Consider the following 26,637-nt stretch of genomic DNA (forward strand, 5'->3'; position numbering starts at 1 on the left):
CAGACGACGACACGCCAGAGGGAAACGAGCGCGCGCAGCAGACGGAGAGCGGGAGCTTTCTTCTTGTCGTGTGCAGCTAGCAGAGCAGCGCGCGAGGCCATGCGTCTGGTAGTAGTGGTAGTAGTGTCTGGGAGGCTGCCGGCCCCAATGCCCTACGGTAGTGGTATCGATAACCCGACGCGCCCTGGCTTGGCTCCGTGACGATGATCAACCCCATCCACACAGCAAACTCGCCGACTCGTCCAGCCTCACCAGCGCCTCGTGTCCTAGCGCCATATTTACCTATTCCTATCTCGCTGCCCTCTCCCTCTCCCCATCCATCTCCAGCTGGCTGCCGAGCTCTCTGCCCCCCGACGGCTGCATGTCTCTTCGACTGCGTCATCCGCGCCTGCCTCTAGTACTTCGGTACCCTTGCCCTCGACCGCCTCACGACCGCTGACCTTCCGCCTGCGCACCGCCTGAGCACCCCCCCTTCGCCCCGGGGCCACGCTCGCGATACATATCCACGGGCCCCCAACCGGAGAGCCGCATCGCCTTGAGCCCGTCCTGCACTCGCTCTGCCTGTCATGTTCTCCGAGTGTAAGTCGCCCGCCGCCTTATCAGCTACATGTGACAGGGCCACCGCCTCTTGTCTTAGCTGCCCGGCCTACTCGCGTGACTAACGTGCGTGCTTCACAGATGCATCCAAATTCCTCTCCCAGTCTCAGTCGCGTCTGTCACTGGGTCAGCCCGAGTCCACTTTGAACCGCAACGCCCCCGACAGGCAGCGCCCGTCGTCGCGCGCAGCCCAAGCATACCTCCAGCGCCGCAACATGCCCAACCCGTACAACTCGCAGGCCATGAGCCGCTTCGCCTTTGCCTCGCGGACCTCAAATGCACCCGCTCCATTATTCTATTCAGCCACTGATGACTTCCGCGAAGAGGACGACCATGTCGAGCACGACCGGGAAATGGCAGACCACTATGCCCTGCAGCGGTCGCGGCGGCAGTTTGGCGCAAGCAACCTTTCCGATTCATCAGAGGTCGAAGACGACCTTGCCCAGCGATCAGACCACACGATAGAAGCAGACAGAGGCGACAACGACGCCCCTGGCTATGGCCTAGGTCGAGGTATCAAGAGTTCGTGGATAGGCGACAAGCCTGCGCGTGGAAGATCGACAATTGCCAGAAAATCCCACGACGAAGAGAGAGATTCCAGCGTCCCGCTTTCCGAGACCACAGACCGCAGCAGCAGGGGAAGAGGCAATCTGGTGGACGTCGAGCTGGAATCCACAGATCGCGGGAGCCTGGAAGAGCTGGATCGCGACGAATTATTGGGGCACCAGGACGAACCACCGCCTTCATTCCAACAATTCCGGAACATGCCAAGGCCAAAACGCGGTCGCAGTCCGCTGCGGAACACGCTTCCCATTCCCCAGGAAACCGACGAAGACACGCTGCTCGAGCACCCACGGCCAGTGAGTCCGGATCGCCAGACCGTGCCCGACGACGTACCGGAAAACCCGATATCGGCACCCCGACACAACTTTTTCTGGGCCGAGCTCTTCATAATCGTACAGTGTGCCATTATCGGCACATGGTTTCTCTCGTTCCTGCAGGAGTCGCCGCCAAGCAAGAAGAATCCGCTGGGCGACACCATTTACACCGTTTTGCACTCGTCATTTCATCTCATCGGCGTCTACTCGCTTGTCTCTGTCATAGTCGGGGTCTTGTGGCTATCGTTACTGCGGTCCTTTGCTCGGCCTCTGGTAAGCCTGATGTTACTGGCCATACCCGTCATTTCCGTGTCCTTTTTCTTCTACCCTTTTGTTTCAAGCTTCAAGGGGTCTTGGCATGGCGACAGCGTTCAGGACCGCGTGATGAGATGGTTCTCATTCGGCCCACTGTGTTTTGCTGCTTTCTGGGTGTACACCATTGTCAAGGCGCGGCATTCACTAGATAAAGCTGCCGGCATGTTGGAGTTTTCTAGTGACATATTGAGAGCGCAGTTCCCGTTGCTCCTCGTGGGTATCGGCTCATTAGCCGCTGTGATTGTCTGGTCCTGGATCTGGCTCCTGATGTTCACTCGCCTCTTTCTCGGCGGTCACTTTGCCAGCAACAAGTCTCGGTGGATCATCGACACAAGCACCTGGTGGCTTGGCATTGCCTTCTTCTTGGACTACTTCTGGACCTTGGCCGTCATTGCCGGTGTGCAGAGAGCAACGACGGCAGCAACAGTATCCCAGTGGTACTTTCACCGCAACAGCGTGCCGGCGCCCGCGGCTCGAACCGTCGTCCAAGCCTCGCTCAGCCACGCGACATATACCATGGCTGGCAGCATCTGCCTGTCAACACTGATTTCCCTTCTGGTCCGCCTTCCGCTCATCGTTCTCCCACGGCGACTTGCTGGTCTGATTGGCATGTGCGCCTACTCAATCGTGCCGACGCCGATCGCTGCCTTGACGAACCCGCTCACCCTGACGTTTGCCTCGATACATGGCGTGCCTCTAAACCAGGCGGCACAGGGCCTCTCGCAGCTCAACTTTATCTCTGCGGCATCTCCAACTACGACTCTCGGTCCAAGTTCGTTTAAGAACCACGGTCGCCCATCGATACAGTCGTACCGGCTCGCCAAACTCCTCCTCCATGCTATTCGCTGGGTGATTACGCTATCACTCGGCTTTGGAGGGTGGGTTTCTACCGCACGCATGCTGCAGATTGGCAACGGCACGGTTCCATACAAAGGCAGTCTGTATGCCTATGTGGTCGGCCTGATTAGCGCCGCAATTGGTTGGGGTGCCCTGGGCGCCATGGAAGGTGTTCTCGGCGGAATCCTGGATGCAGTGCTAGTGTGCTGGGGCAGTGAGGTAGGGCGAGATGGACAGGGCGAGGCCAGGTACTGTGTCGAAGCCGGCCGCCTGTTTGGCAACGAAATCACCGGTCGTGGAAGAGCTAGGTATGAGGTGTGATGCATTTTTTTGATGTGTATGATCATTGTTAGCGTTCTCCTTTGGTAAATATGGGTCACTCAACGGATACGGGGCTTGGATATACCTCTTGTTCTGTTTTCCTTTGTTCTTTCCTTTGTCATGTGACTCTGCTTGCGGCATAGCATGTATGTAGCGGTCCTATAGTTTTATCCAATTTGAAAGAGAGAGTTGTTCTTTGCTGGCTGCATATCTGGCTTCTTCCTGGAGAGCACTCGCATTCCAGCCGAGTGAGGAGAGCCGGGCAGATGCGGTGAGCCTGGAGCACACGTATATAATGCCCACAAGCCTCGTGCTCCAGCACTAATGCTAACGGCATCACGTAGTCGCCTTCAAGTGGCAGCCCGTCTGCGTCATGGTTCGGTTAGCCGCTAGCGCGAACTGACGCGTGGGAAAGCGGGACTCGATCAACACGGCTACTGCAGCCCAAACATGCGCCCAGCGCAGCAACAAGTGACACCAAAGCGCTCAGCCTATATGGAGTGCCTTGCCCGCCGCCATGTCCTCGCGCAACGTCCCGACTACGACTATGAAATCCCTGTCCACGGCTGAACGTCGCTCTGTGAATGCCAACCACTCATCCGCCTCGCGACCCCGCGTCGCCTCGGGCGAAGAACACGACCGCCGCAGCGCCAGCACAGCATCACATGCGAAGAAACACTCGGCCGCCATGCGCGCAACCGGCGCGACCCCGAGTGAGCGCCGCACAGAAAAGAGAGAGATCCGCGAGCGGGAGACGGAGGTCAGGCGCACCAAGAGCCCGCTGAAGCCGTCAAGCGAGAGCCGCCCGAGTACTCGAACCCGCGCTGAGAAACAAGCGCGCGATGTGGAGAGACCGTCTCGGAGCGCCGCTGGGCCAAAGGCGCAGCCCGAAGAGCCTCAGGCCCCGTGGGAGCCGCAGGCCTCGCTCATAGCGCACACGACGGCTCCGCTCGCGACACGTATTTCCATTCCTCCGCTCGCCTCCACCGCCCCCGTTTCCTTGCAGCCCACGCCGCTCGCACAGCTGTCCGTCGAGGCCCAGGAGAGGGCGATTCTGGAGGACCTGTTGTTTGTGTTTATGGGCTTCGAGGGCCAGTACATCCGCTTCAGCGATGTCTACAATCCACATGAAGAGAAGGAGCGGCTGGTGGGACCCCAGTTTCGCCTGATGCCCGGCCTAGACCCAAGTCTGCGCGACCTGACCAAGTCGATGCTCAAAACAGCCACCCACTACATCGCCATCGAAGCCTGTGTCGAGGTTCTGAGCAGGGAGGAGTACGGTGCGGTCAACCACGCCTTGTGTGCTGCGGTACGGCGGTTGCTGAAGGACTACCTTACCCTGGTTGCGCAGCTCGAACACCAGCTCCTGACCAACGAGTCGTTTACGCTTCACGTGCTCAATCTGCATACCAAACAGACTAGCCACATGCTGTTCCAGCTCTACACAACAGGAATTGAATTGCTGAAAGCGAATGGCATCCTGGAGGACGAAAAGGACGAGGACTCGGCCGATGACGATAGCAACGATTTTGAAAACATTCTCGAGTCGCTACGGGAAGGAGGAAATACTACAAAGAAACTCTGCAAAGGCGGAAGCGTACTGGGCCTCATCACAAAACGCTTGGCCTCCATGTCGGGAGATCCAGCAGCACGCACATTACTCACCACCCTGCTACGGGAAGCTAGCAGACCATACATGGCCATGTTGAACGAGTGGCTCCACCACGGCGGCATCAGAGACCCGCATTCCGAGTTTTTGATCAAGGAACAGCGGAGTATCAAGCGCGAGCGATTAGACCAGGATTACACCGACGAGTACTGGGAGAAGAGATATACCATACGCGATAGCCTCGTACCTCCACAGCTCGAAGCAGTCAAGGACAAAGTACTACTGGCAGGCAAATACCTCAACGTAGTCCGCGAGTGCGGAGGCGTCGACGTAAGTAAGATTGTGCAGGACGCGCCTACTAGCTTCGACGACCCTCGTTTCCTGGACAATGTCAACTCCTCGTACGCCTACGCAAACTCCTCGCTTCTCAACCTGCTCCTTACAACACACCAACTTCCTGCGCGATTACGTTCACTAAAGCACTACTTCTTCCTCGATCGATCCGACTTCTTCACGTACTTCCTTGAAATGGGTGAGGTCGAGCTTAAGAAGCCAGCTAAGCATGTTAATGTCGGCAAGCTGCAATCTCTGCTGGATCTCGCCACTCGTCATGCTGGTTCAGTCGCGGTGGAAGATCCGTACAAGGAAGACATCAAGGTCCAGATCAATGACACTGGATTAACGAATTGGCTCATGAAGATTGTCAATGTCCAAGGTCTCGACCAAGAGGCTGCTACAGCTACACTTTCGAGCTACACGCCGGCAAACTCCGCGCCCATTACAGACGATACCAACATCACAGGATTCCAGGCATTGGTGTTTGATTATGCTATGCCGTTCCCACTCTCATTGGTAGTTAGCAGAGTCACACTGACGCGCTACCAACTACTCTTCCGATACCTTCTGAGCTTGAAGCATCTCGAAACCGATCTGGCCAAGTGCTGGGGTGAGCAGGGCAAGAATGCAGCCTGGAAACACCGATCAAAGAACCCCCGCATTGAACAGTGGAAACGACGAGCTTGGACACTCCGCGCACGCATGCTGGTCTTTGTGCAACAACTTACATACTACTGCACATCGGAAGTCATTGAGCCAAACTGGGCCTCATTGATGTCGCGAATAAGCGAGGAGAAGGACGCAAGGGGCAAGGGCACCGACGAGAGCGGCGGGCCTCAAGTGAAGCGAACAGTAGACGAGCTGATGCAAGATCATGTTGACTTTCTCGCAACCTGTTTGAAGGAATGCATGCTCACCAACAGCAAGCTGCTTCGGGTAAGTCTTGCAACCTCATGTCACTATTAATCTAACCATGTCCAGATTAACAACAAGATCATGTCAACATGCAGCATGTTCGCATCCTTCACCTATTCGCTCTCCCGCTACCTGGTAACCGGTGACCCGGACCTTGTTGCCCAGATCAACGCTACGTTTGCCCAACAAGCAGCCAAAGCCTCCAAGACCCCTGCTGCCCCGCTCCTAACCTCAACACACCGTTCCACAACACAGTTTGTGTACGATCCGCAGCGCGTCGACAAGATGTTCGACATGCTGGCCAAGTACGAGGAAAACTTTACTCGCCATCTAAAGATCCTGCTCGACACGCTCAACTACCTTGCTGCTACCGAGACGGTCGTCTTTCTCAGTCTGTGTGCGCGCTTGACGAGCGCAGGCGAGGGGCTCAGTGGGTTTCAGGTGCCTATGGGTATGGAGGGTATCGCATAGTAACGGTCTGCGATAGTATGGCTTTCAGGTCGGCAAAGCATTTTGACGGAAATCTCATGTTGTTGTTTCTTTTTCTTTTTTTTTCTCGTTCTTGTTCCAAAATGGTGGTTCATGAATATAGTTTGCAAGGCGCTTCAGCGATACCATAGAGTCTCTCTTTTCTTCCCTAGAATGGGAAATGGAAATGCAAACGAGTTACGACCTGTTTAACGACTTTTTATTTTTCTCGGTGCCAGTCAGCTGGGTGACGGTGCAGTAAGTGGAATGGTTGAATTGAAGCTATGTACAGAACAAGAAAAAAAAGGGGGCTAGGAAACCAAATAAAAAAAAATCTAATACTCCTTAAACGGACACCCTTTGTCCGCACTGGTGCTCTTGGTCTTCTCCTTGACAATCTTCCACGTCAACTCCATGAGCTGCTCACCCAGCTTCTCATCATTCGCGAGGTCGCTTCCCTTTTCTGGGATGGCAGGCGGACAGATATACTGGCCCGTGTTTTCCGTCTTTGTAGCAGCAAACATGGTGCTGACGGCGCCTTCAAACTGCGTCTTCTTGAACGGCGCCATGCCCACGCTCATGGCGTAGCCGCCAAGCGGGTACGGCTCGTGGATGTGCTCGGACGACTGGCGCGTCTCAACCACACCGGGATGCGTGGCATTCGACAGGATATTCGGATGCGACGAAGACAGGTGGCGGGCGAGATATCGCGCGTACAGAATCGCAGCGAGCTTTGAGCGGCCGTACTGCGCCATGGGCCCGAGATCCTGGTTGAGCTCCTCCAGCGACGCAAACTTGGTGTCCTTGGGCGCATTCTCATGCGCATTCGAGCCTAGCTGTACCAAGCGTACTGTATTTCCCTTCTCGGCTGTCGCCTTGAGCACAGGCAGTAGATGCGAAGTCAAGACTACGTGGCCCATGTGGTTCAGCGCCATGTGCAGGTCGACGCCGTTGGTGGCAAGCTGGTACGTCATGATACCGCGAGCGGCATTGTTAATCAAGATGTCGATGCGGTCTGTCTTTTTTGCGATTTCAAATGCCGCTTTGCCCGTCTGCTCCCAGTCTGAGAGGTCGCATTTGAGCCATTCGACGCGTGCGGCCTTGTCCTCGCCGAGTTCCTTTGCGATGGCGCCCGTGGCTTCGGACACAATGTCCTGGCTCAGCGAGATGATGAAGAGCTTGGAGATGTTCTTGGAGAGCAGCGTGTGTGTGCAGCCGTAGCCGATGCCTTCTGAGCCGCCGGTTACGACGGCGACTTTGCCGCTGAGATCGGGCACTTCTTCCAGCGAGAATTGCTGGTCTGCGGGCGCGAGGCTGTGTGCACCTGAGATGGTGTTGCCCAGGTTTTCGGCAATGGTGTTTTTGACGGCTTGCATCGTGGTGGCTGTAGCGGTGTCGACTGGGCCGGCGAAGCGGTCGGTGTTTGGTTTGTGTGGTGAGGGAGAAGAAGAAGAGAGTCTGGCAGTGGATATGCGTGGAGAGAAGGTAAGAACTGAGGGGCTCTGGATCCGCACAGAACAAAGGGAAAGCCCACTCCTAAATAATCGTGGTGAGTGCATGGCTTACAGCACATGTCACAGGATGCACCATGAATGCCTTTTTAGATACCGTCATTGTCCACTTGGACTGCCCAAAAGCAATCTTGCAACATGACGTGGTTGCTCCCGAGGAACATGTCAACCACTATCATTTTATCTTGATGTCAGCATTTCTGCACGCCTGGTGCGTTCCTGCAGCATGGTGGAGTAGATCGTGAGCAGATCGAATTCATTGACCTACTTATGACGCGTTGATGGTAGCAGGTTGCTATGCCGATTTAGGCTTAGCGAGGCTGCATGTCAGCAGGCTGGACGCGTCTTATCGATACCAACTGTCTCACTTCACGTACCTACGCGATGGGTTCCTGCATGACTGGCACCAAGGATTCGTGTTACACCTGAGCAATATGGCTGAGCATCTAAATAAATCAAAATATAACGGCCAAGTACGTTGAGCTCGTTGGTACTGCAGTTTCTTACATGACGGTTCACGGTATCACACATTGCCTTCCCCAGTGCAAAAGCCCAGGAAGCCATGTGGCTACTCTACTTTCATAGGTCTTCCAATCAGCTTTTAATTGATTTGTCTGTTTCAATATCTCCAAGCTTTTAGACTCTTGTTGCAAGTTGCGGAGCACTATTCTCTAGGCTTTTTGAGTTGATAGTACAAACATGCGGCTAACAAGTAACAGACCGCTCATTCGCTCTATGCTCTACCAACTCAAGATGTCGTCACTCCGCCAGCAAGCAATGCCACATCAATCCCCCAGCGCCCCAGCGCCACAAACTCGCCTAATACGTCGTCCTCAAACAGTGAGATCCCAGCCGATATTGCAGAAATACGCAAGGCCAATATGAACTCCGACATCATCGACGCGTTCAAAAGCACTTGTCCTCCAGGAGTAAAGCCCTATATCACAGGGATCGGCCTATATACCCATGTTGATGGCTCTAAAAATGTTTCCACCTCTTCTCACGGAGAAAACACCCCGCCACAGCCGATATTCCTTCCCATTCCGCAGCCCCTCGGAAGTGTGAACTCGGGCTCGAAATTACCAGAAGAAGTGAGAAAGCTCTGGGTAGACCTCCGAGGTGTCATTCAAGACGAGGAACGTCTGATTGGTAAAAGGAAACTTGAACTTGAGGAACTGAGCAAAAGATATGAAGCACTTCCAGCCCCAGAGAAATCGACAACACCGGTACAGCATGAAAAAGTGGATGTGGTCATGCAAGACGGAGAAGGTTCAGAGGATGGAGAGATCGAAGATACCATAGCGGTTCCAGTGCGTAATTCGAGATCCCAGTCTGGTCATATACCGCTTGATAGAAGGGTTGCGACTGCGTCGGACAGTAATGAAAAGGACGCTATGCAAGGGATGGAGGGGGAGAGGGGCACGAAATTACCTCCTAGTACACAAATTTATGGACCGGACCCGAGGAAGCAGAGACGACAAGTATCACGGGAATGATGAAAATGAAAGTAATAAAAAGCAGCCGAAGACTTGGCCGCGAAAAGCTACTGCTTTCAACGTTCTCAATATACGCAATCATTTGATAAGACTTTTCATTTTCTTGCTAACTGAACAGAACGACCTGCGTTCTCAGCTGTAAATTCGACGTGAAAATATCAAACTATCCATGCATCTATATGATACATCCAAACAGATGGATGCGATATTCCACATCATGGACTATATACCTGTCATACACTATGCTCAAACCACCGCTCAAACAACTCTTGCCGAGCTACAATATCTACCTCTTCGTCCACTAATAGCGCAAACATTCCATACTGAGCTACATCATCTACATGCTCACCAATCAAATGCTCAATAGTCCCATAGCTCTCATGTACCCAAGACAGGCTTTCAACCTGCACAGGCGATAGTGGTGAAAAGCATCGGCGTCGCTCATACCTTGCCAGTACAATGAACAAGAAAACTATCAGAGCAATTGCAATACCGAACATGACGAAAAAGAGGCTTGCAATCGGTGGCGAAGGGGCTGGTAGAACTGGAATTGGCATTTTGCGCTTTATAAGGAGAAGAGTGATTGAGACAAAGAGGAAGGAGGGTACAGGAGATGGGAATATAGTGCAGAAGTTAAACAGGGGCTTTGAATACTATGGAAGCATTGTTGGAAAACAGTGTGAGACTTGACAATGATGGCGGCTGCGAATGTGAGACATGTTCAGGAGGCGAGGAAGGGTCTCGTGTAGGACGCGGTAGAGGAAAAGTGCGAGTTGCTGCTTCTAGCATTGGCATATATATTTGTGCGCGCACCCTGTTTCTCTCTGTGGGATAATGATGGTCAAGAATTAAACGAAGGAAATGATGGGCGTGTGAGACAATACTGCAGACTATGTGTATAGCACGCATAATTCTAAGTAATTCTACAAGTTTGAAGTGCATTATAGTTTCACTATACTTCTTCAAAGATGCCAACATGGTTGCCATACGTCTTTTTGGCTCATTTATCGCTATATTGGCTGCAGAAGGACTGAGGCTTGCTTTGATAGACCTTTGAAACATTGCTTTGCTGACCGCCCTCAATCAGTGCGTTAAAAAATGGCTTGAAAGTGAAAATCTCTGCGGTAACCATCATACATCAGTGTTTGTAGAGAGTTAGAGCTATAGCTGTTTCTCTATTATGTGCTACATAGGAGAAATTGTGTGAGTTAGAGATAAACTTATCATTCCAATCTCTTTTTGGGATTCCTGCAGGAATTCGCTTTATGTAATTCTTTCGCTGTCCTTAGATATCGTCTTGGTAGTGCTGGAAGGCGAGAAGTCAATTGTGCCCGATGTTTAGCATATCATAAGTCAAGCAAGTTTATCGACACGGCGATGTGGTACCCAAATGGGTTTTGGCAATCCTCGGGGCTGAACTCTGCAGAGTGGCTGCAAGCCAAGGCCGCACAGTATCGCCGTATATGTACGCGATCGGTTGGGCGCCGGCAGCGCTTCTCTTATTCTTTATAATTCTACCGAAGGCCATAGATAACCCTGGCTACATCCGGCCTTGACAAGACATTAGGCATGGTTCAATGAAATAAAGTTTCCTGGCTAAAAAGACTTTAAGACCTAGGTCCTTAGGAGAGAGAATAGTGCAAAGCAGAAGCTGGGCTTTTGAATGAAAACGCTCTTGCTCTACTTAAAGAGGAGTATTAGTGACGGATTAGCGCTATCACAGAATACAATAGACGGGCTGTTCCACTAGTGAATACATGTGTGAGAATGCATCTAGATATAACTCGATAGATACCTGGTACTATGCATATTTGCTCCAAACAACTAAAAAGCTAATCTATATAGCGACACCTAGATACGTTTCGCTTTTACCAGAAAGTATCAAGGTCGGATAGTGCGAAGCAGGGAACGCTTCTAGAAGCTGCCCTACACGATTCCAAACCATACTATCTTTGGCTAGATTAGCAGAATCCCCACCTGCTAGTGTCGGAGCGACAAGATACAGGCCCGATAACTTGCATGTAGATTCGTATTCTTCATCTCAGTGCGTATGTCGATCAAGCAACCAGGCGTCCTCTTCGTCCATAACAGGCAGCTAGGTATCTAGCAGATGCATAGGGACATGTGTACTAAAACAACGGGCCTAGAATTGCTTCAAACGTATGTTCCATTCTACCGTCAATAAGATATGATTTTATGGGTAGTTACGATTTCTAGCATATTCCTAGTTCTCAGAGAGAAAAAGAAGAAGAGTAAGTAGAAGATGGGCTTTACAGTGTCACGTAATATCTTTACCTACTTACACTTAGTGGAGACGGTATACCTACTTGCACCCAAGTACCTTGAGCACATTGTAAATTATATTAGAGTCAAGTGTGGGGTATTGGTGTGTTACTAAAGGGCAACTAGCAGTACGGATTACGTGCAACACTCATGCCAAACCCACGCTTGATGTAATATTGGCACGATTGCTCACACCTATAAAATCCCAGTAGCAGAAATACAGTTCCCGGCACCCCACTAGGCACCAAAGAAACCCCAGATTAACACTAAGGAAACCCACAGCATGGATACTGCAGCGTTCTCCAGGTCATCCTTACGGTGACATGGTACGTGCCAGAGCCTCTCACAACAAAGTAGACAATCTCGCGAATTCTCCACGTCACATGCACTCCATCTTTGCTTGGCGGAGAGAGAAAAGAAATCCCCCGCTTCCCTAATGGCGCCAGAGCAACTAAACCATACATGAGCAGCGCGATAGGCAGTATAGTGTAGTCTCGTTCGTATTCTTCATTACCGCAGTGACACCGACGACCACTCTGCATGCGCCGTTTTTTATACCGCAAACTAGGTTTTTAGCGCCCCATGATTGTCGTCTACTATTTTGCCAGTATATAATGATAGCTCAAACGTACTATTACTGGCAAAAGCCCATGCACAAAGCTGAGAGTAAACGAGGAGATTATACACGGGTACAATAGGGATAGGCGAAAATGCAGCTCTCTAGCATCCTTGCTCTACTGCCCCTTGCAGGCTGCGCACTCGCCATGACGCACTGCACTCCTGCTCCAGCGGAATGGGGCGTACGTATTACGAAGCCATCTAGCGTGCCGTGTAACCATCCCTACTAACACCCTGACACAGCCTTCAAATTGTCTTAAAGAGGATATGTCCACATGTCCATACACGTGTTTTTTTCTGGGTAAGCTGGATTTGAATTTCCATTGCATTCGGGTTCTAGTTTGAAACCAATGTGCGTTATGTGGGTGGCTAATGTGGAGATTAGTGTGAAGGAACGTTTGATAGGGGCTTCGCTACGCCAGGTCCAGAGTCCAGGTGCGAATGCTGGTGCCACGGTACGGTAAATCCATAGCTGGGGTGGTAAAAGTGAAAGATGGGGTTTGCAAGGCGTTTGTGGATAGAATGGTTTCCAACTCAGGATAGATAGATACATGGATGTGTTGTATGGCGTTATGTGAAATGGAGATGCGTTATGATTGATGGATAAAACTACTTTGCAGATTCGATATTTCGGCGGAATATATACGATGTGGTCGTAGATTCTAGAGGATTAGTCCTATTTTCTCTAAGATGAGTATCTTATTACATGAGTTCTACGTTGTGTTCCTGGCTGAATTATTATAATCATCCAGTCTGACAAATCCCTCACTTATCTACCTACTACATATACCAAAACACGGCAATGATCAACATGCATTGTATTGCTCCACTGTACCCAAGTACATTGCCCGACTACTATGAGTGAGTCTCCCAGAATCCATATCACGTGGCCATGTTATTCACCATTACTTTTCCTCACCATCCTTCAAAAAAGAAATAGTAATTGATAAAATGTTTATTAGAGCTTGCAAAAGGCTATTTGAAAAAGCAGTAGTAAGCAAGGTCAAAAAGATGTTTAGAAAAGAGCCGTCACGTACAAAGACGATATATAGAGCGGCATGTTGGTAAGATCACATGACAACGCCAAGATGGAGGAAAGAAAGAGTAGCTAGGCAAGCGCTGCTTGTCAAATGGTTGATCAAGCTTTAGCATTTAAATTTCAATTGAATCCATCTCCTGATTCATTCCTGTGATTGTTTTCCTATCAAGAGAGAAATAAATATTACTATCAACCAATCAGTCAATACTCATTGATGCAAATAGCTAACTTCTTGATCATTACTCAAAATGCTAGTCATGTCTAGTATATTGCACAGTAGACGACACCAATGTAAACGAATTTGTAGAACAGTCACGACACAGCGAACCCTGTTTATCACAGCAGCAGAGTTAACCGCATTGGGATGCAAGGCGCGGGGCCCACATGTGAGGGGCAATGAGGGGCAGCGCACCGTAGCGTTGGGACCATGGCAGAGTTGTGCTGTTGAAGTTTCACATGTCATAAATTTGGATACTTATGGCGTGTATCGGCATCATAACCGACCATCTCTATAATACATTTGTATAGCAGCGCCCCGTCCCAATCAATCCTGAAGAGTAAACGAAGCCCCAAGCGATTCCGGTGATGCTGATGCGCCGAAGAACACCCAAGTATGCATTGCTGCAAATAATGACAGATTCTCATCGTTCGCAGTATCATTAGATCATGCCAGCCATGTGTGACGCGTACGCCATTGGCTTGATGTTTGGATGTGCGACCGCGTCAAATTGCGTAAAGTTGAGCTTGTAGTCAGGGCCGACTTTGATAAAGGCACCCTTGTTGTGGGTGCTGTCACAGTAGTTGGGTGCTGAGAAAACGGTGATGCAGCGTCCGTCGTGCTCGACTTCGTAGCCCTCCATGCGCACCTCGTGCGATCGAATAATGGCCTCGAGGCCGTTGTTCTCGCAGAAGCGCTTGGTGATGTCGGGACCGAATTGCAGGCCGACACCGCGCTTGCTGGGACCTCGGCCAGGAGTTGTCTGGGGGTCGGTCCACAGCATTTCCATCATCAGGCCAGACTGTCCTGGCTGTCGCTGCTTGAATCGGTTGAGCTTTCGTACGTCATCCAGAGTGATCTTGTCGTCTGAGAAGAGACCGCCATGGAGCACAAAGTACTTCTTGCCAATCAGAGTTGCCAGGGGAAGCGCAGAAAAGGACTCTGAGAAAAGCTTGAACACGCGCTCCGTGTACTTGGCCTTGCACTCTCCCTCGAAGCCGTACATTCTGTTCATATCGTCCGTCTCGTGGTTGCCGCGGTTCAGGAAGAAAGTGTCGGGGTATAGCCACTTGTAGGCGTACAGTAGCAGTGCGATTTCGGTGGACCACGAGCCTCGGTCGACAAAGTCACCGTTGAAGAGGAATGCGTGCTTTTCTGAGGGCTTTCCAGCCAGGCGGAAAATCTCCATGAGATCGAAGAATTGACCTAGTTTGTTAGCAAGTGCGCCACCATGTGCATTGCTGCAGCTTACCGTGGGTGTCACCGCAGATGGTAACCTCTGTGCCTTGTGGGATGTCGTATTCGACCATGGTGGGCTCCTTCTTGATGATGTCCATGACGGCGATGATGATTTGATAGACGTACTTTTTGGCCAGCTTCTTTCCGGTCTTGAATCGCTCAATCATGTCGTCGATGAACTCAACCGTCATCTTGTCTTGGAGCTTGGCGCCGTCGTACGAGGCATCGACTACCATGTGCTCGAGGTCCAGGCCCTCTGCGGCCGAGGGCGCATCCTCGACTTCAATGGCCTTGAGGAAGGCGTCTCGCTTGACAATCTTGTCGCACTCGGCCATGCGCAGCTTTGCGTTGGCATCGTTGGGGGCCTTCTTGGCGACGAGCTTCCAGTCGCGGAGGGCCTCGCGATGCTTGAGGATGGCCGTGTTGGCCGAGGCGCGGCGGTAGTATGCCTGGACGAGTGGTTAGCGTCGCATTGACAGCGGGCGCTTGCGGGCGTGGTACCTTGACATTGTTGGCATCGAGCTCGATTGCCTTGTCGGCGTCTGCTATTGCGTAGCCATACTGTTCTAGCTTGATGTATGTCTGCAGAGCCGTTTAGCACAGTGGCATCATCAAGGCGGCGGGCGGGCAGCAGCATACTTGGGCGCGGTTGGTGTAGAAGGACGGCTCGGCGGCGTATGCCTCGATGGCCTTTGTGTAGAAGCTCAGGGCCTTGTCCCACTCCTGGTTGCGGAAGGCCGTGTTGCCCTGGTCCTTGAGCTTGGTCGCCTCGTCTGGCGGGCTCCCCATGGTGTATCGATACGATGGAAGGCGGCACGGGCCGGGGCGTCGATGCGAGACAGCAGCAGCAAGCGTGCGATTGCGGAAGGCGCGACGGGCGTGGCGGCTGTCCGGCGAGGAAGCAGCGATGGGGGGGAGGGGGGAAGGGGCGAAGCAGAGAAGGAGCGGCTGGCAAGCAATGACGCACAACCACAACTGGAGGCAAAGACGTGAAGACTCGCTGCCCGCACTGCCCGCCAAAAGTTATCGAGCAATTTGGTCCCGCCCTCAGTCGCTCGCCTCGCCTTGCCACTAGCACTCCAGCTGCAACTCTCCGCCCGCGCTCCAGCCAGCAAGCGAGCCCGGCGCCCGCCTAGCCGTCGCCCGTCATGGCGCGCAAGGGCGTCGCAACCGTCACCACGGCCACCAGACGAGACGGCCACCAGCATGCCAGCCTTGCGCCCGACCACCAAGAGCCCAGCTCCGCCGCGCACGCCTCACGGCATTCACGCAGCCCGGCGGCCAACGACAGCCGTGTGCACGAGAGACCGTGGCTCGGGCACGAGCTGGACAGTGTCGATCGCGCAACCTCACGCGAGGCACTAAACCTCTCTAAAGCAGCGCAGTCAGGCCCAGAGCCAGCGCCTCGCCAAGCTTCCGGGGCCGTGGGACAAGGTCGCCCTCTTGCTCTCGAGAGCGCCCTGTTCCCAGACCGCGTCCACACCCAGCTGCTTCTTCCTCGCGCCGAAGCTTCTAGACAGCACCACGCGCCCGAGCCAGTCGCCAGTCTCCCTCGCTACCACGCAAACCACGACCCGCCAGCACACGAGCCCTATTTAAGTGCTGCCGCTGCCCGTCGCCCTCGACGCCCGCATCCCACCCCTACCAAGCCATCTGCAAACCCTGCGCCTGACGCCAACGACCCCGACGAGCTTGCAAACATGGCCGGCGGCGCGTACATCCCCCCAAACCAGCAGCGCAACATGCGCGCCTGCATGGTCTGCTCCATAGTCCGCACCCAGCAGCAGTTCATGACGCAGGGCTGCCCCAACTGCGAAGATATCCTCGAGCTCACCGGCAACCCCGAACAAATCAACGACTGTACCTCGCAGGTATTTGAAGGCCTCATCACGGTTGCCGATACCTCGAAGAGCTGGGTCGCTCGGTACCAGCGTCTTGAGGGCTACCAGCCGGGCGTTTACGCGACTCAGGTCGAGGGTATCCTCCCAGATGATATTATTGGCCTCATCGAGAGCGCCGGCATCAACTACGTACCCAGAGACGGCAGCGAGCAGGACATGCTTCCCAAGGACTGAGAATGTCAAAGGGAGAGACGAGTTGGCAACATCAACTAGACGCCACGCGCCGTGGGAGTGAATACTTGCATTACATCTTGAGCGACGGAGTTACGGTAAAAGAGGGCCACATATGTCCCAACATCAACGTGCATGGAGGAAGTCGTCTGATCTTTCATTTCAACCAATTCATGATGTGATTGTTTCCCCAGCCCTTTGACAAGTATCGAAACATTTCTTCTTTTTCAGCTAGCCCAGATTGGCAACGCATCCGCCCTCACTAGCTTTGCATAGATATATCTCAGGACTTAGGTAACCAGACGTGGACTGACACGACAAGGTCAATCCAGCCCAAGAAATGAAGAATCAACTGTTTGCATTCAACACGTGCTACTTGACTTGAGCAACCATGCATCACTACCCCACGCCCAACCACGACTCGGCCTAAGCAGGCGCGGGAATCGAGTCAGCAACAGCCTTGATACCAGCATACCAGATGTCACCCATGCGTGCGTATCCCGCGGCACTCCTATCCAACCAGTTAGCACAGGCACGCACTTCCACTTAGTAGTAACGGGAGTACTTACGGGTGCAAGTCATCGCTCAGCTCGTTCAAGCTCAGCACATTCATATCGACGAGCGAAACCTTTGAGCCCTGGTTTGCGCGCGCAGCCACAATCGCCGGCAGCGCATTGTTAAACGTCTTGATGGTAGCCGACAGACCAGACTTCTTGGACGGGATAATCTTGGCGACAATCACGACTGCGTTGGGCACCGCCTTGAGCACGTCGTCGATCAGGAGGCCGAGCCGGCGCGGCGCATCCGCATCCGGCTCCGACGAAGGGTTGCCTCTGTTGAGGTCATTTGTACCTGCGTGCAGCAAGACAACGTTGGGCTTGAAGGCCAGCCCGCCCGAAACCACGCCGCGGATCTGGTTGATGGTGTATCCCGGGAAGCCCTGGTTGTCCTTGTCGGCCATGGTGCCGGATTTCTGCGTCCCCACAAAGTCGACGCTGAAGCCGCCGCCCGTCAGGTCCGACAGCAGCCGCTCGCGGTACCCGTTGGAGCCGCCGCCGTTGATCCAGCCCCACGTGATGGAGTCGCCGAGCGGCATGATGCGCAGGTTGGTTGTCTTGCGCGCGACGAGGACAGAGCGCGTCTCATGGGGGAGCGCCTGCACCGAGACGAGAACTACAGAATGTATAATTAGCCGTGTGCTTTTTACCTTGATCATACTACACCATATAAGTAGAGTAGGACCTGGGGGGGACCTACAGAAAGCAAGTATAGCCCACGGCACCGCCAACCGGCTCATAAGATGCGACAACATGATGACGCTTATAATCAGTTATTTCCCCCAAGTTTCCTTTCTGCGCACCAGCAAGTAACCTGTTAAAAAAAACAGAGAGAAGGAGAAAGCAAGTCAATTTCCCTTCCGGCACGAAACATGTCCGCTTTTTAAATCATCCTCCCCTTTTTACCCTGTCAGCCCTACTACTACAACACCCCTCTCCATACTCTAGTCTAATCTAATTTACCCCAGATCCTCTTCCTCCTCCTCCTCCTCCTCCTCCTCCTCCCTTTATTTTTTTTAGATTACCAGTACCGCAAAGGAACAAACAGCGCAAAAAGAGAGCGGCTAAGAGGCCGGCGGCGCCCATCAAACTGACACACCGTCTTGGGAAAGTGGAGTTTCTCCGTGAAATTGATTGAGCACCAAGACGCTAGTCTAAAGTAAGTATACAGTAGTCTAAGTAAGTATACCGCCGCGCCTTTCGTTTCGTTTCGTTTTTTTTTCCTTTTTTCTGTATGTGTGTTTCCAAATATCCGATTGGCAAAGCTTGACATCTTCCGCCTTTTCTCTCTCTCTCTCTCTCTCTCCAAGGAAATCAGCACATCTGCTTGCCGTTTTGCTTTTGTGTGTGTTTTTTTTCCGCTCCCCGCTGCTTACTTTACTTACTTTACTTAACCCGTTTGGATAACTGCGGCTCGCACGTACGGATGCATTCAACTACATACATTGCCATGCTTGTCCATCGGGGGGGGGGGGGGGGGTTCTACGTAGGCGATATATATTATATGGAAAAAAAAGCCCGTCCCGGCTGCACATGCAATGAAGCAGATATTAAGTACGGGTGTAGTAAAGTATCGACCAAAAGCGGGGGTTTACTGTATGTCTGTCGGGAAAAAAAAAAGCGACCCCACATGGCCCACGGCCATATTGCTGTGGGGTTTCTTCCGGTGGGAAACACACACACACACGGCTCCATACTTGGCTACGCTGTCATGATGTCTGAGATGTCAAGGGTGAGTTTTTTGGGGAGGGGGGAGGGGGCTCTTAGCCCTCGGTTAATTATGTGTGTACAGCGGTGTTTCAAGCAGGGAGGTGGAGGGGGGCGCCAATTTAACCCTGTTTGTTTCTTCTTGTTTCTGGATGCATGGCATGGCATGGCATGGAGCAATGTCTTGTGCAATGCAGCGGAAATAGACTTGTCGCGGCTGCGGGCCCCACTTGCTGATTAGCCTTGGCCTTGTCACACGGTTGTGGCGCTAAGTACTGTACCCATGAATGACATGCCTGTACAGAAGCGCAAAAGTCAATTGCCATTATCCTTTTGAAAAATCATTATTGCGGCAACATGTACTCTATAGTCTATTCTACTACGCCAATTAGCAGCATGTCATGCTTGCACCGCCATGTTGCGTACCATACCAGCTCATACGGAGCGTGCAAGATGAAAAAGCAGTCCATCTAACGGCTTTGGTAACAGAACAAATCCAATAACTGAAACTACTTAATACTTCACTGCGTTGTGAGATTCGCTGCGTTAACACATTGAAACCACCCATAAACAAACAATCGAGACTATTATTTCTTACACATCATCCACCCCACTTCCCCAATACACACTACACACTACACAACTCAACTCATCCCACTGCTCTCCAACCAAACTACATTCCTATGCGGTCCCACGCCCATATCCGCCACACCCACAGTACTACACCGAACATCTTCAGCCACCACAACCGCATCACCATAGCTCAAACAATCCGTCTCGCAGTTGAGAATCTCAGCTACTTCCTGCGCACCGCCCTTCTCCTTATCAACAACCTTTGGCTTGATTCGAGGCCGAATCTCCACGTGTGGCAGGAGCGTGTTGCCTGGCCGCAGTGGGATAAGGACAATGGGCCATTCATGCTCTTGGTCTTCGGTTGCGGTGAAGTAGGCGCGGCGTTGGCCCGCGACGAGCCATACTTCGGGGTTTGCGTCGATGGTGTAGACAAAGTCAATGGGCTCCGTGGGGTCGGATAGGTTGGCGGCTGAGACGAGGCTGGAGGGTGAGGCCCAGCGGCGAGTGTGGCAAATACGGAGCGTCGTCATGAGGGGTTGCCCTACGGTTGCAATGGGAGACTGGGACGTGGCCGATGGTGAATTGAGGGTTAACGAGGCGGTGTGCAGGATGTGTGTTTGCGGAATGGACACGGCTATTATCATGCGTCGCGGTGGATGTGGCGATGGAGGGGCAGCGGCGTGATGCGTCTTGTTTGGCGAGGTGTCCGTCACGAGAGAGACTACCTTGTTTTTCTTCAACACATTAGTATTTGGGTCAAATAGCCCTTCTGGATCACTTACTTCATGCCACTTCTGCAGCCACGTCTGCGTATCATCCCGGATGATAAGTGGCAAGCTCTCAAGGCAGTCGGTCCAGCCCATATCCTCAAATGCACCCAGGTCGAGCCTTCCAATGAGCGCCATCTTCTCATATTGGGGTGGCAGAATGGTATGCTCGAGGTGGTTGACAAAAGTCTCAGTCAGCAGGCGAGCCAAACGATGAACCGGACTACTCTCGACCGCCTCGGTAAACATCTTTCGCATGCGATCTAGCACATCCTCGTTGAGACAGCGGTACTCGACAGACAGTGACAGGCTACCAGTCGTGCTAATTCGACTAATTCGCTTCTGAGCAGCATTCATCGTCTTTTTCACGACTTTGTACGTGACTGCAACTGGTTGTCTCGGAAACACATAGAGTGCTTCCTTCGGGTGCGTGGGTGCATAAACATCAAACTCTTCTGATCCTTCGAGTGAAGTGTCCAAGAGTTCCAGTGGTATGTGGCTTGCAGTCTTGATGTTAAACTTGGAGAACAAGGATTTGCTCTTGAAATGGTCGTGTACATTGACGTCCAACGGCAGCTCCACCGGAATGATGAAGGATGAAGTGTACTGGAACTGGCCTTTTTCGGTATAATAGTCGACATCAATCTTGATGCTAAGGTCCTGTAGGATAGTTTCCATGTCGTAAGGCACTTTCAATGTGGCTGCAGATTGCGCCAGCATCTCGCCAATGGCAATGACACCGGGAGTTTGCTTGTTGTCCTCCAGCTTCACGTCACCAGTCGCTACGCTTGCATCTGCTGTGCGTAGTCGCAGTCCTGCAGAGGCAGACTTGAGCTTGATTTCTGCATGCGTTATCTCGTTCCAGCCACTCGAGAACTCAACCTCGACATGACGTGGCTTGTCGATATGGATCAGATGCGAAAGGTAGATGCGGGCCTGGAATGCTTCGCTACGTGGAAAACACAGGATCCGGGCTTTCTTCGCTGCTTTGAGTGAATGTGCGGATACAGATGTAATGATGCCCAGAGGTGTTGTTGCTTCAGTCTTCTGAAGAGGCTCGTGCACAAAGACGATGCGCTTTGCTTCCAGCACAATCCTGTCCACCATGTATGGTCCGGTGGTATTCACCTACACCAGTCAGCCATGCATCTAAATGACGGCAACAGACTCACATTGCTGCCGATCCACATGCGGTTCAGGCCCTTCTTCAGCTGTATAGTGCCAGTCTCTTCAAGCCACACGTCCTTGGCTTGGTTGGAGATTGCACTGACCAGTCTGATTTTAGCTGCCTTGATTTCGACCTCATCCTCAAGGAGATGTCTAAATTGAAGACGTAGCTGGAAACCGTCCTTGTCGTCGTAGTGTCGCACATATGGCTCAACCGAGATGTCGCTAAAGTATTTGGCCATCTGGACCGTGACATCGTACGGTAACTGTTGAGAATAGGCAACAATCTCGTGGAACACGTCAGTGGTATCAACATCATCATCGTTGAGCCACTCCGGAATACCGCCAGATGCATCGTTTGCACGGATTCGCTTCGAGTTCTTAGATGCCATCCGGCTCGCCGCCGACTTTGCTAGCAAATCTAACACAGTCCGCACATATTCGTCTTTGCGATTGAGCTTTTTCAGACAGCGTGCGTGCATTCTCAGCATAGTAGCTTCGACTGTATTCCATCTGCTTTCTGCAAAATACGAGGCCATACGCCCAAAGTACATTGCCGCTGCGGCAAAGTCGCCCAGCTCGCTATTCTTGTGTTAGGCCAAGTCGTCAACAGCATCAGTAGCCACTTACAATTTGAGAGCCGCTAGGTCACCAAGCACAGTCTCTGCTGACTTGTTCTGACCCGCAGCCATGTAGTGCTTGACAATGAGATCACTCAAGGTCTATCTAAAGTCAGCAGTATTGGTGAAGGTCGTACTATACCACCTACCTCGTAAAACTGTCGAAACTGCTTCAACGACGACAGTGCCGTGATTAGTACTCCAGCAGATATTCCAAGACGCGACTTCTCGAGTTCAGCATCTGACTTTGTGTTTGAAGCCTCTCGTTCCGCCTCAAGCTCTGCCTCTTCCTCTTCATCCAAAGTCACGTCGGTCAGCTCTTCTTTCGCAGTCAGAGAAGCAACAATTGCATTCCACCCTATGCTCCACCCCAAGTTCTTGCCCGCATGCTCAAGCAATCTTCGTTGTATGGCGAGAAGCTGTGCTCTCGTGCCAGCCAGTTCCTGCAAGCCATTTTTGGCAGAAGGTAGAGTGCTTGGTTGGCCCGGAGCTGCTCGATCGTGATACTGCCCATTTTCAAAGACGACCTGGGCATTTGACGCATTTTGCGTATAGGGCAGTTCTGAAACAGGCCGCCCATGGGTCAATGAAGTTGAGCGCGAAGGGTGGGCCTTTGATTTTGGATCAGGGCTCCTACTCTTTTCCTTGCTGCGAGTACTAAAGGACCGGCTTTTACCGGAAGAACTGGCCGGTGCATCTCTGGTGGACCTGGTAAATGGAAGAGAAAAGGTAGCCGTCTCGCGTAGCACCTGCTCCAATGCAGCAAACGTCCACGAACGAACAATGTTTTCAATGAGATGGTCATCGAACGTAGTCTCATGTGCTTTTGCACTAGCAGAAAGATTAGCCAAAACAACGATTTCAATACACTTTAGCCTACCCATTGATCAAATCGTCTCGCAACAGCCTGCCGGCAAAAGTGATAAAGTTCAATGCACGCGTGCAAAGATCAGCAAGCGAGTACAGATCTTCTGCGTCCTGAGTCTGACCAGCCGACCTCAGCCCAATGGCACTGTCATCGTTTGAATACTGGATTCCGCCAGTGTTGGCTCTAGGCCGCAGCTTAGTCGCAAGGTCGGAGCGCGCTGACATTGAGTTTCCGAGCCTCAGAAGCAACCACATCTGCCGGGCGAAAATGTAGAGCCTAAAGTCAAAGACGGAGATGTTGTTGGCGAGAATTAGTCCGCGGTAGTCTTTTCTTAGCGCGTTGATCGGCTTGTCGTCGTGAATAACTGACTGAGGCTTCTTCGCAGCGGCACCTTCCTTCTGTGAAAGCTCTGCTGCTTTTTGGTGGAGATCGTCGGAATAGCTCAGGAGTACACTTCCCTGTGCCTGTTCACTCGACTGGTCACGAATTACACTGTCTAGGCCGATTGAAAGCTCGTCGTATACAAGCAAAGCGTCTTCGACCAAGCCCACGCTCTCAAAGCCTCGGGCAAGGCCCTCTTTCAGAATAAAGAAGGTGTTAAAGTTCCAGCCGGGAAAGGAGCGCTGAGCATCGTTCTTCCGGATATCCTCTTCATACTGACTTACACGCAGATCGAATGAAAGAAGAATGAGCACTTTGAACCTAGCTATGACATCCGCCCAAGCTCGTTCCTGCTCTTGGGGACTTTCGTTGGCTGACGGAGAATGAGAGGACGCCGAAGCCGGTAGCATGTTTGGCGGGATTCTTTCTTTCGGCACGCGTATCTGCGCAACGCGATCAGGTGCAGACTTGGACGAGACATTGAAATCGGCACGCAGCTTCTCGAGAATCGTCGTCGTCCCGCGCGTCCATCTTGAAGCCGCTCCGCTCTTCTCTTTCTCGCCCGCCGTCGCGCTTGACGATCCACTGGTCTGGCTTGCTGCCGGCGTATCAGGCAGCACAACGTGCAGAATCAGCCATTCATACGCATCATGGTTTTCCTGGGTATTGGACGTGCTACTCTGAGAAGGCGGCGTATGGTCCTTGACCCATTCGCGGACCAATTTGCGTGATGCCGATTTGTACGTATCGGAATCATCGCATCTCAAGAGATATACCCTGAGATACGGCGTTTGGCGCAGGCCGGGAATCTGATGTCGTCTCTCTTTTTCTTTGTTAGGTGCCCTGACGATTTCATCCGCGGTCCTCTTGGGCGTACCTTGTCCCGGTGCCAGGGTCGACGACGGCACACCCGCAGCTTGCGCCGATTCAGGGCTGGGCACGAGGTCGACATGCAGCGAGTCGATTGACCGCAATGGCCGCGTGGGGGCCTTCCAATGTAAATTGCGGAGGGGAAGCCGTGCAGCCAGATCCTCGTGTATCAAGCCAAAGATGCCGGACGGGTCATGGTACTCGACTGGAAAGAGTAAGTGGTGTTAGAGGAAAAGAAGAAAAAACGACAAGGGGTGTTTTGCGCACCCGTGACTTTTGAGCTGGAGTCCCCATCCATCACCGTAGGTTCGGCTGGGGCTTGCCTAGAAACATGCTCTGCGGCACCCAGGGCTGGTGTATCATTTCCAGCCACACTCATGAAACACACACGACCGGATGATGTAAAAGGTGGTTAGCGGACGGTGTGTTGGAATGACGCTGGCTGCAATCTGCGGGTATTGATGCCGTTGCGAGATGAAGGGTTGCACCTTTGGCTGGCTTCACCGCTAGCGTGGATTAGCGTGCATCAAACCAAGCTTACTGACGTAGCCCCACAGTATCACGTGCAGATACCATCACCAGTAAGTGCAGTCTGCCTGAGCCACCCAGCGCTGACCGGTCAGTCTCTGCAAAACTCTTGCAATTTGCTATCGCCTAGCCTGGTCGACTTCTTCATGCGTGATTTGCTCTGCTCTAAGCGATGCATCGTGGCACCACGGCCTAAGGCACATTTCCCATGCCCGCCTCGCATTCTTCGCATTCCAGGTTGCAAAGACGGGACGATGATTCGATGCCTCCAGTCCATTCCCCTCATTCAGATACTCTTGTTTTGTGATGCACAGCCTTGCTGTCTCCAGTGCAAGCCTCCTCATGACTTGTGGTTCCAGCTCAGGCTTTCCTCTCGACAGCCTGACCTCGTATCTGTCGCCTGATGGCTTACTCTAGTGAATACCAGGGGCACTGAGTGTCTGAGTATGAGAATAAATGCAGGAGTGCTGCATACAACTGATGACAAGGTTATGCTCCTATCACGATAGATACACCTGGTCATCGATACAAGTATCTTGAGACATCCAACTACAAGCCATCGCCTCCGACCATGGGACTAGGAGACTACTCTCCAGCCAGTGTGTGGTTTTATGCCCCTAACAAAGCCGCTCCTATTGTATTTATCATTCTCTTCTCCATATCCGGTGTTTTGCACATCTGGCAAACCATGTTCGTATCACCTATTACCCTTGGGCTCTCACACAAACCCTAATACCACCCTCCAGCAAACACAAATCATGGCGGACCACGATGCTCCTCCCTTGGGCCGCCCTACTCATGATCAGCGGCTTCGCTGTACGCCTGGCGGGCGCCTATTCGCCCTCGAATCTCAGCTACCTGATCGCCTCGACCGTGCTCATCATGTCAGGGCCCCCAGTCTACGCCCTGATCAACTACTTCATCTTCTCTCGTCTGCTGTACTATATTCCCTACCTTGCGCCGCTGCATCCAGGCCGCGTGGCCACGACCTTTATTGGGCTGGATGCAGTATGTGAGATTTTAATTGGCCAGGGTGCATGGCGAATGGCTGATTCAAGTTCATCCGATGCACAGCGGAGACTGGGTTCGAGGCTCGTCAGTGCCTCGCTGTGTCTCCAGGCCGCTCTATTCGGTGCATTTGGGCTGTTGGCAGCGCAGTTTCATCGGCGGGCGGCAAGAGCTGGCGTGTTGAAACCGCAGCTACGTGTTGTCTTGTATGTCTTGTATGTGAGTGCTACAATTGTTACCATCCGCTGCATCTACCGACTCATCGAGTACTTTTCCGGATGGGACTCTGGCATTTACAAGAATGAAGTGTACTTTTGGATCTTCGAGGCGGCCATCATGTTCTTGAACTCAGCGCTGCTTAATGCCTGGCACCCGGGAAAACGTCTCCCGCCGTCGAACTCGGTTTTTCTTGCTCGCGACGGCGTCACGGAACGCAAGGGGCCGGGCTGGAGGGATGATCGTCCGTGGATCGTTACCATGTTTGATCCGTTTGATCTGTGGGGCCTGGTCAAGGGCAGGGATAAGAAGACGCAGTTTTGGGACATGAGCGATGGAGAACTCGAGGCTGCGAGGTTGGAAAAAAAGAGGAACAAGAGGGGCTTTGTGCAGGGTTTGTTGGATCCGTTCCATCTTTATGGCAAGAGAGGATACATTGCGAGGTTTGTTCGTAAGAGGAGGGAAGCAAGGCAGAGTCATGGGGAAATTGGAATGCAGCAGGGTCGCGCAGCCGAGATGAAGAATGGCGATGCGGAGCAGAAGGGCCAAGTTTGAACATGGCCGAATATTTGAATCTCATCCCATAGTCGGCTTGTGTAGCATTGAAGAGCGATCACCCAAATA

At 52.4% G+C, this 26,637-nt stretch overlaps 9 protein-coding genes across 9 annotated transcripts; 5 read left to right on the forward strand and 4 right to left on the reverse strand.

The window, feature by feature from the left end:
- Positions 1–383: 383 nt before the first annotated feature.
- On the forward strand, positions 384–3,140 carry SETTUDRAFT_177492 (uncharacterized protein). Its single transcript, XM_008028116.1, has 2 exons — positions 384–579; positions 679–3,140. Exons 1-2 carry the CDS (start codon positions 567–569, stop codon positions 2,946–2,948), a joined length of 2,283 nt encoding a protein of 760 aa, XP_008026307.1. The 5' UTR covers positions 384–566; the 3' UTR covers positions 2,949–3,140.
- A 335-nt stretch (positions 3,141–3,475) lies between these two features.
- On the forward strand, positions 3,476–6,279 carry SETTUDRAFT_151471 (uncharacterized protein; the record flags this gene model as incomplete). Its single annotated transcript, XM_008028117.1, has 2 exons — positions 3,476–5,829; positions 5,875–6,279. Exons 1-2 carry the CDS (start codon positions 3,496–3,498, stop codon positions 6,277–6,279), a joined length of 2,739 nt encoding a protein of 912 aa, XP_008026308.1. The 5' UTR covers positions 3,476–3,495.
- Positions 6,280–6,602: 323 nt separating this feature from the next.
- On the reverse strand, positions 6,603–7,686 carry SETTUDRAFT_169392 (uncharacterized protein). The gene has a single exon (XM_008028118.1). It carries the CDS (start codon positions 7,650–7,652, stop codon positions 6,612–6,614), a length of 1,041 nt encoding a protein of 346 aa, XP_008026309.1. The 5' UTR covers positions 7,653–7,686; the 3' UTR covers positions 6,603–6,611.
- An 800-nt stretch (positions 7,687–8,486) lies between these two features.
- SETTUDRAFT_39794 (uncharacterized protein) lies at positions 8,487–9,283 on the forward strand (the record flags this gene model as incomplete). The annotated part of the gene is made up of 2 exons (XM_008028077.1): positions 8,487–8,499; positions 8,541–9,283. The coding sequence occupies 2 exons, from the start codon at positions 8,487–8,489 to the stop codon at positions 9,281–9,283; spliced, it is 756 nt and encodes a 251-aa protein (XP_008026268.1).
- Positions 9,284–13,882: 4,599 nt separating this feature from the next.
- On the reverse strand, positions 13,883–15,468 carry SETTUDRAFT_110629 (uncharacterized protein; the record flags this gene model as incomplete). Its single annotated transcript, XM_008028119.1, has 4 exons — positions 13,883–14,646; positions 14,693–15,128; positions 15,157–15,261; positions 15,319–15,468. The coding sequence occupies 4 exons, from the start codon at positions 15,466–15,468 to the stop codon at positions 13,883–13,885; spliced, it is 1,455 nt and encodes a 484-aa protein (XP_008026310.1).
- Positions 15,469–16,347: 879 nt separating this feature from the next.
- Positions 16,348–17,084, forward strand: SETTUDRAFT_169394 (uncharacterized protein). Its single transcript, XM_008028120.1, has one exon. The coding sequence runs from the start codon at positions 16,380–16,382 to the stop codon at positions 16,752–16,754; it is 375 nt and encodes a 124-aa protein (XP_008026311.1). The 5' UTR covers positions 16,348–16,379; the 3' UTR covers positions 16,755–17,084.
- A 77-nt stretch (positions 17,085–17,161) lies between these two features.
- On the reverse strand, positions 17,162–18,082 carry SETTUDRAFT_169395 (carbohydrate esterase family 3 protein). Its single transcript, XM_008028121.1, has one exon. It carries the CDS (start codon positions 17,845–17,847, stop codon positions 17,317–17,319), a length of 531 nt encoding a protein of 176 aa, XP_008026312.1. The 5' UTR covers positions 17,848–18,082; the 3' UTR covers positions 17,162–17,316.
- Positions 18,083–19,606: 1,524 nt separating this feature from the next.
- SETTUDRAFT_151485 (uncharacterized protein) lies at positions 19,607–24,640 on the reverse strand (the record flags this gene model as incomplete). The annotated part of the gene is made up of 8 exons (XM_008028122.1): positions 19,607–20,322; positions 20,371–21,483; positions 21,528–22,104; positions 22,153–22,244; positions 22,292–22,973; positions 23,023–24,214; positions 24,269–24,466; positions 24,529–24,640. The coding sequence occupies 8 exons, from the start codon at positions 24,638–24,640 to the stop codon at positions 19,660–19,662; spliced, it is 4,629 nt and encodes a 1,542-aa protein (XP_008026313.1). The 3' UTR covers positions 19,607–19,659.
- A 720-nt stretch (positions 24,641–25,360) lies between these two features.
- On the forward strand, positions 25,361–26,568 carry SETTUDRAFT_151489 (uncharacterized protein; the record flags this gene model as incomplete). Its single annotated transcript, XM_008028123.1, has 2 exons — positions 25,361–25,479; positions 25,536–26,568. The coding sequence occupies 2 exons, from the start codon at positions 25,361–25,363 to the stop codon at positions 26,566–26,568; spliced, it is 1,152 nt and encodes a 383-aa protein (XP_008026314.1).
- Between the last annotated feature and the right edge of the window lie 69 nt (positions 26,569–26,637).

Source organism: Exserohilum turcica (genome assembly GCF_000359705.1).
Source record: "Exserohilum turcica Et28A unplaced genomic scaffold SETTUscaffold_22, whole genome shotgun sequence".
Taxonomy (NCBI): domain Eukaryota; kingdom Fungi; phylum Ascomycota; class Dothideomycetes; order Pleosporales; family Pleosporaceae; genus Exserohilum; species Exserohilum turcicum.

Coding starts and splice junctions, on each gene's coding strand:
- SETTUDRAFT_169392 (XM_008028118.1), bottom strand. CDS start 7,652: ATGCAAGCCGTCAAAAACACCATTGCCGAAAACCTGGGCAACACCATC.
- SETTUDRAFT_169394 (XM_008028120.1), top strand. CDS start 16,380: ATGGCCGGCGGCGCGTACATCCCCCCAAACCAGCAGCGCAACATGCGC.
- SETTUDRAFT_169395 (XM_008028121.1), bottom strand. CDS start 17,847: ATGCCGCTCGGCGACTCCATCACGTGGGGCTGGATCAACGGCGGCGGC.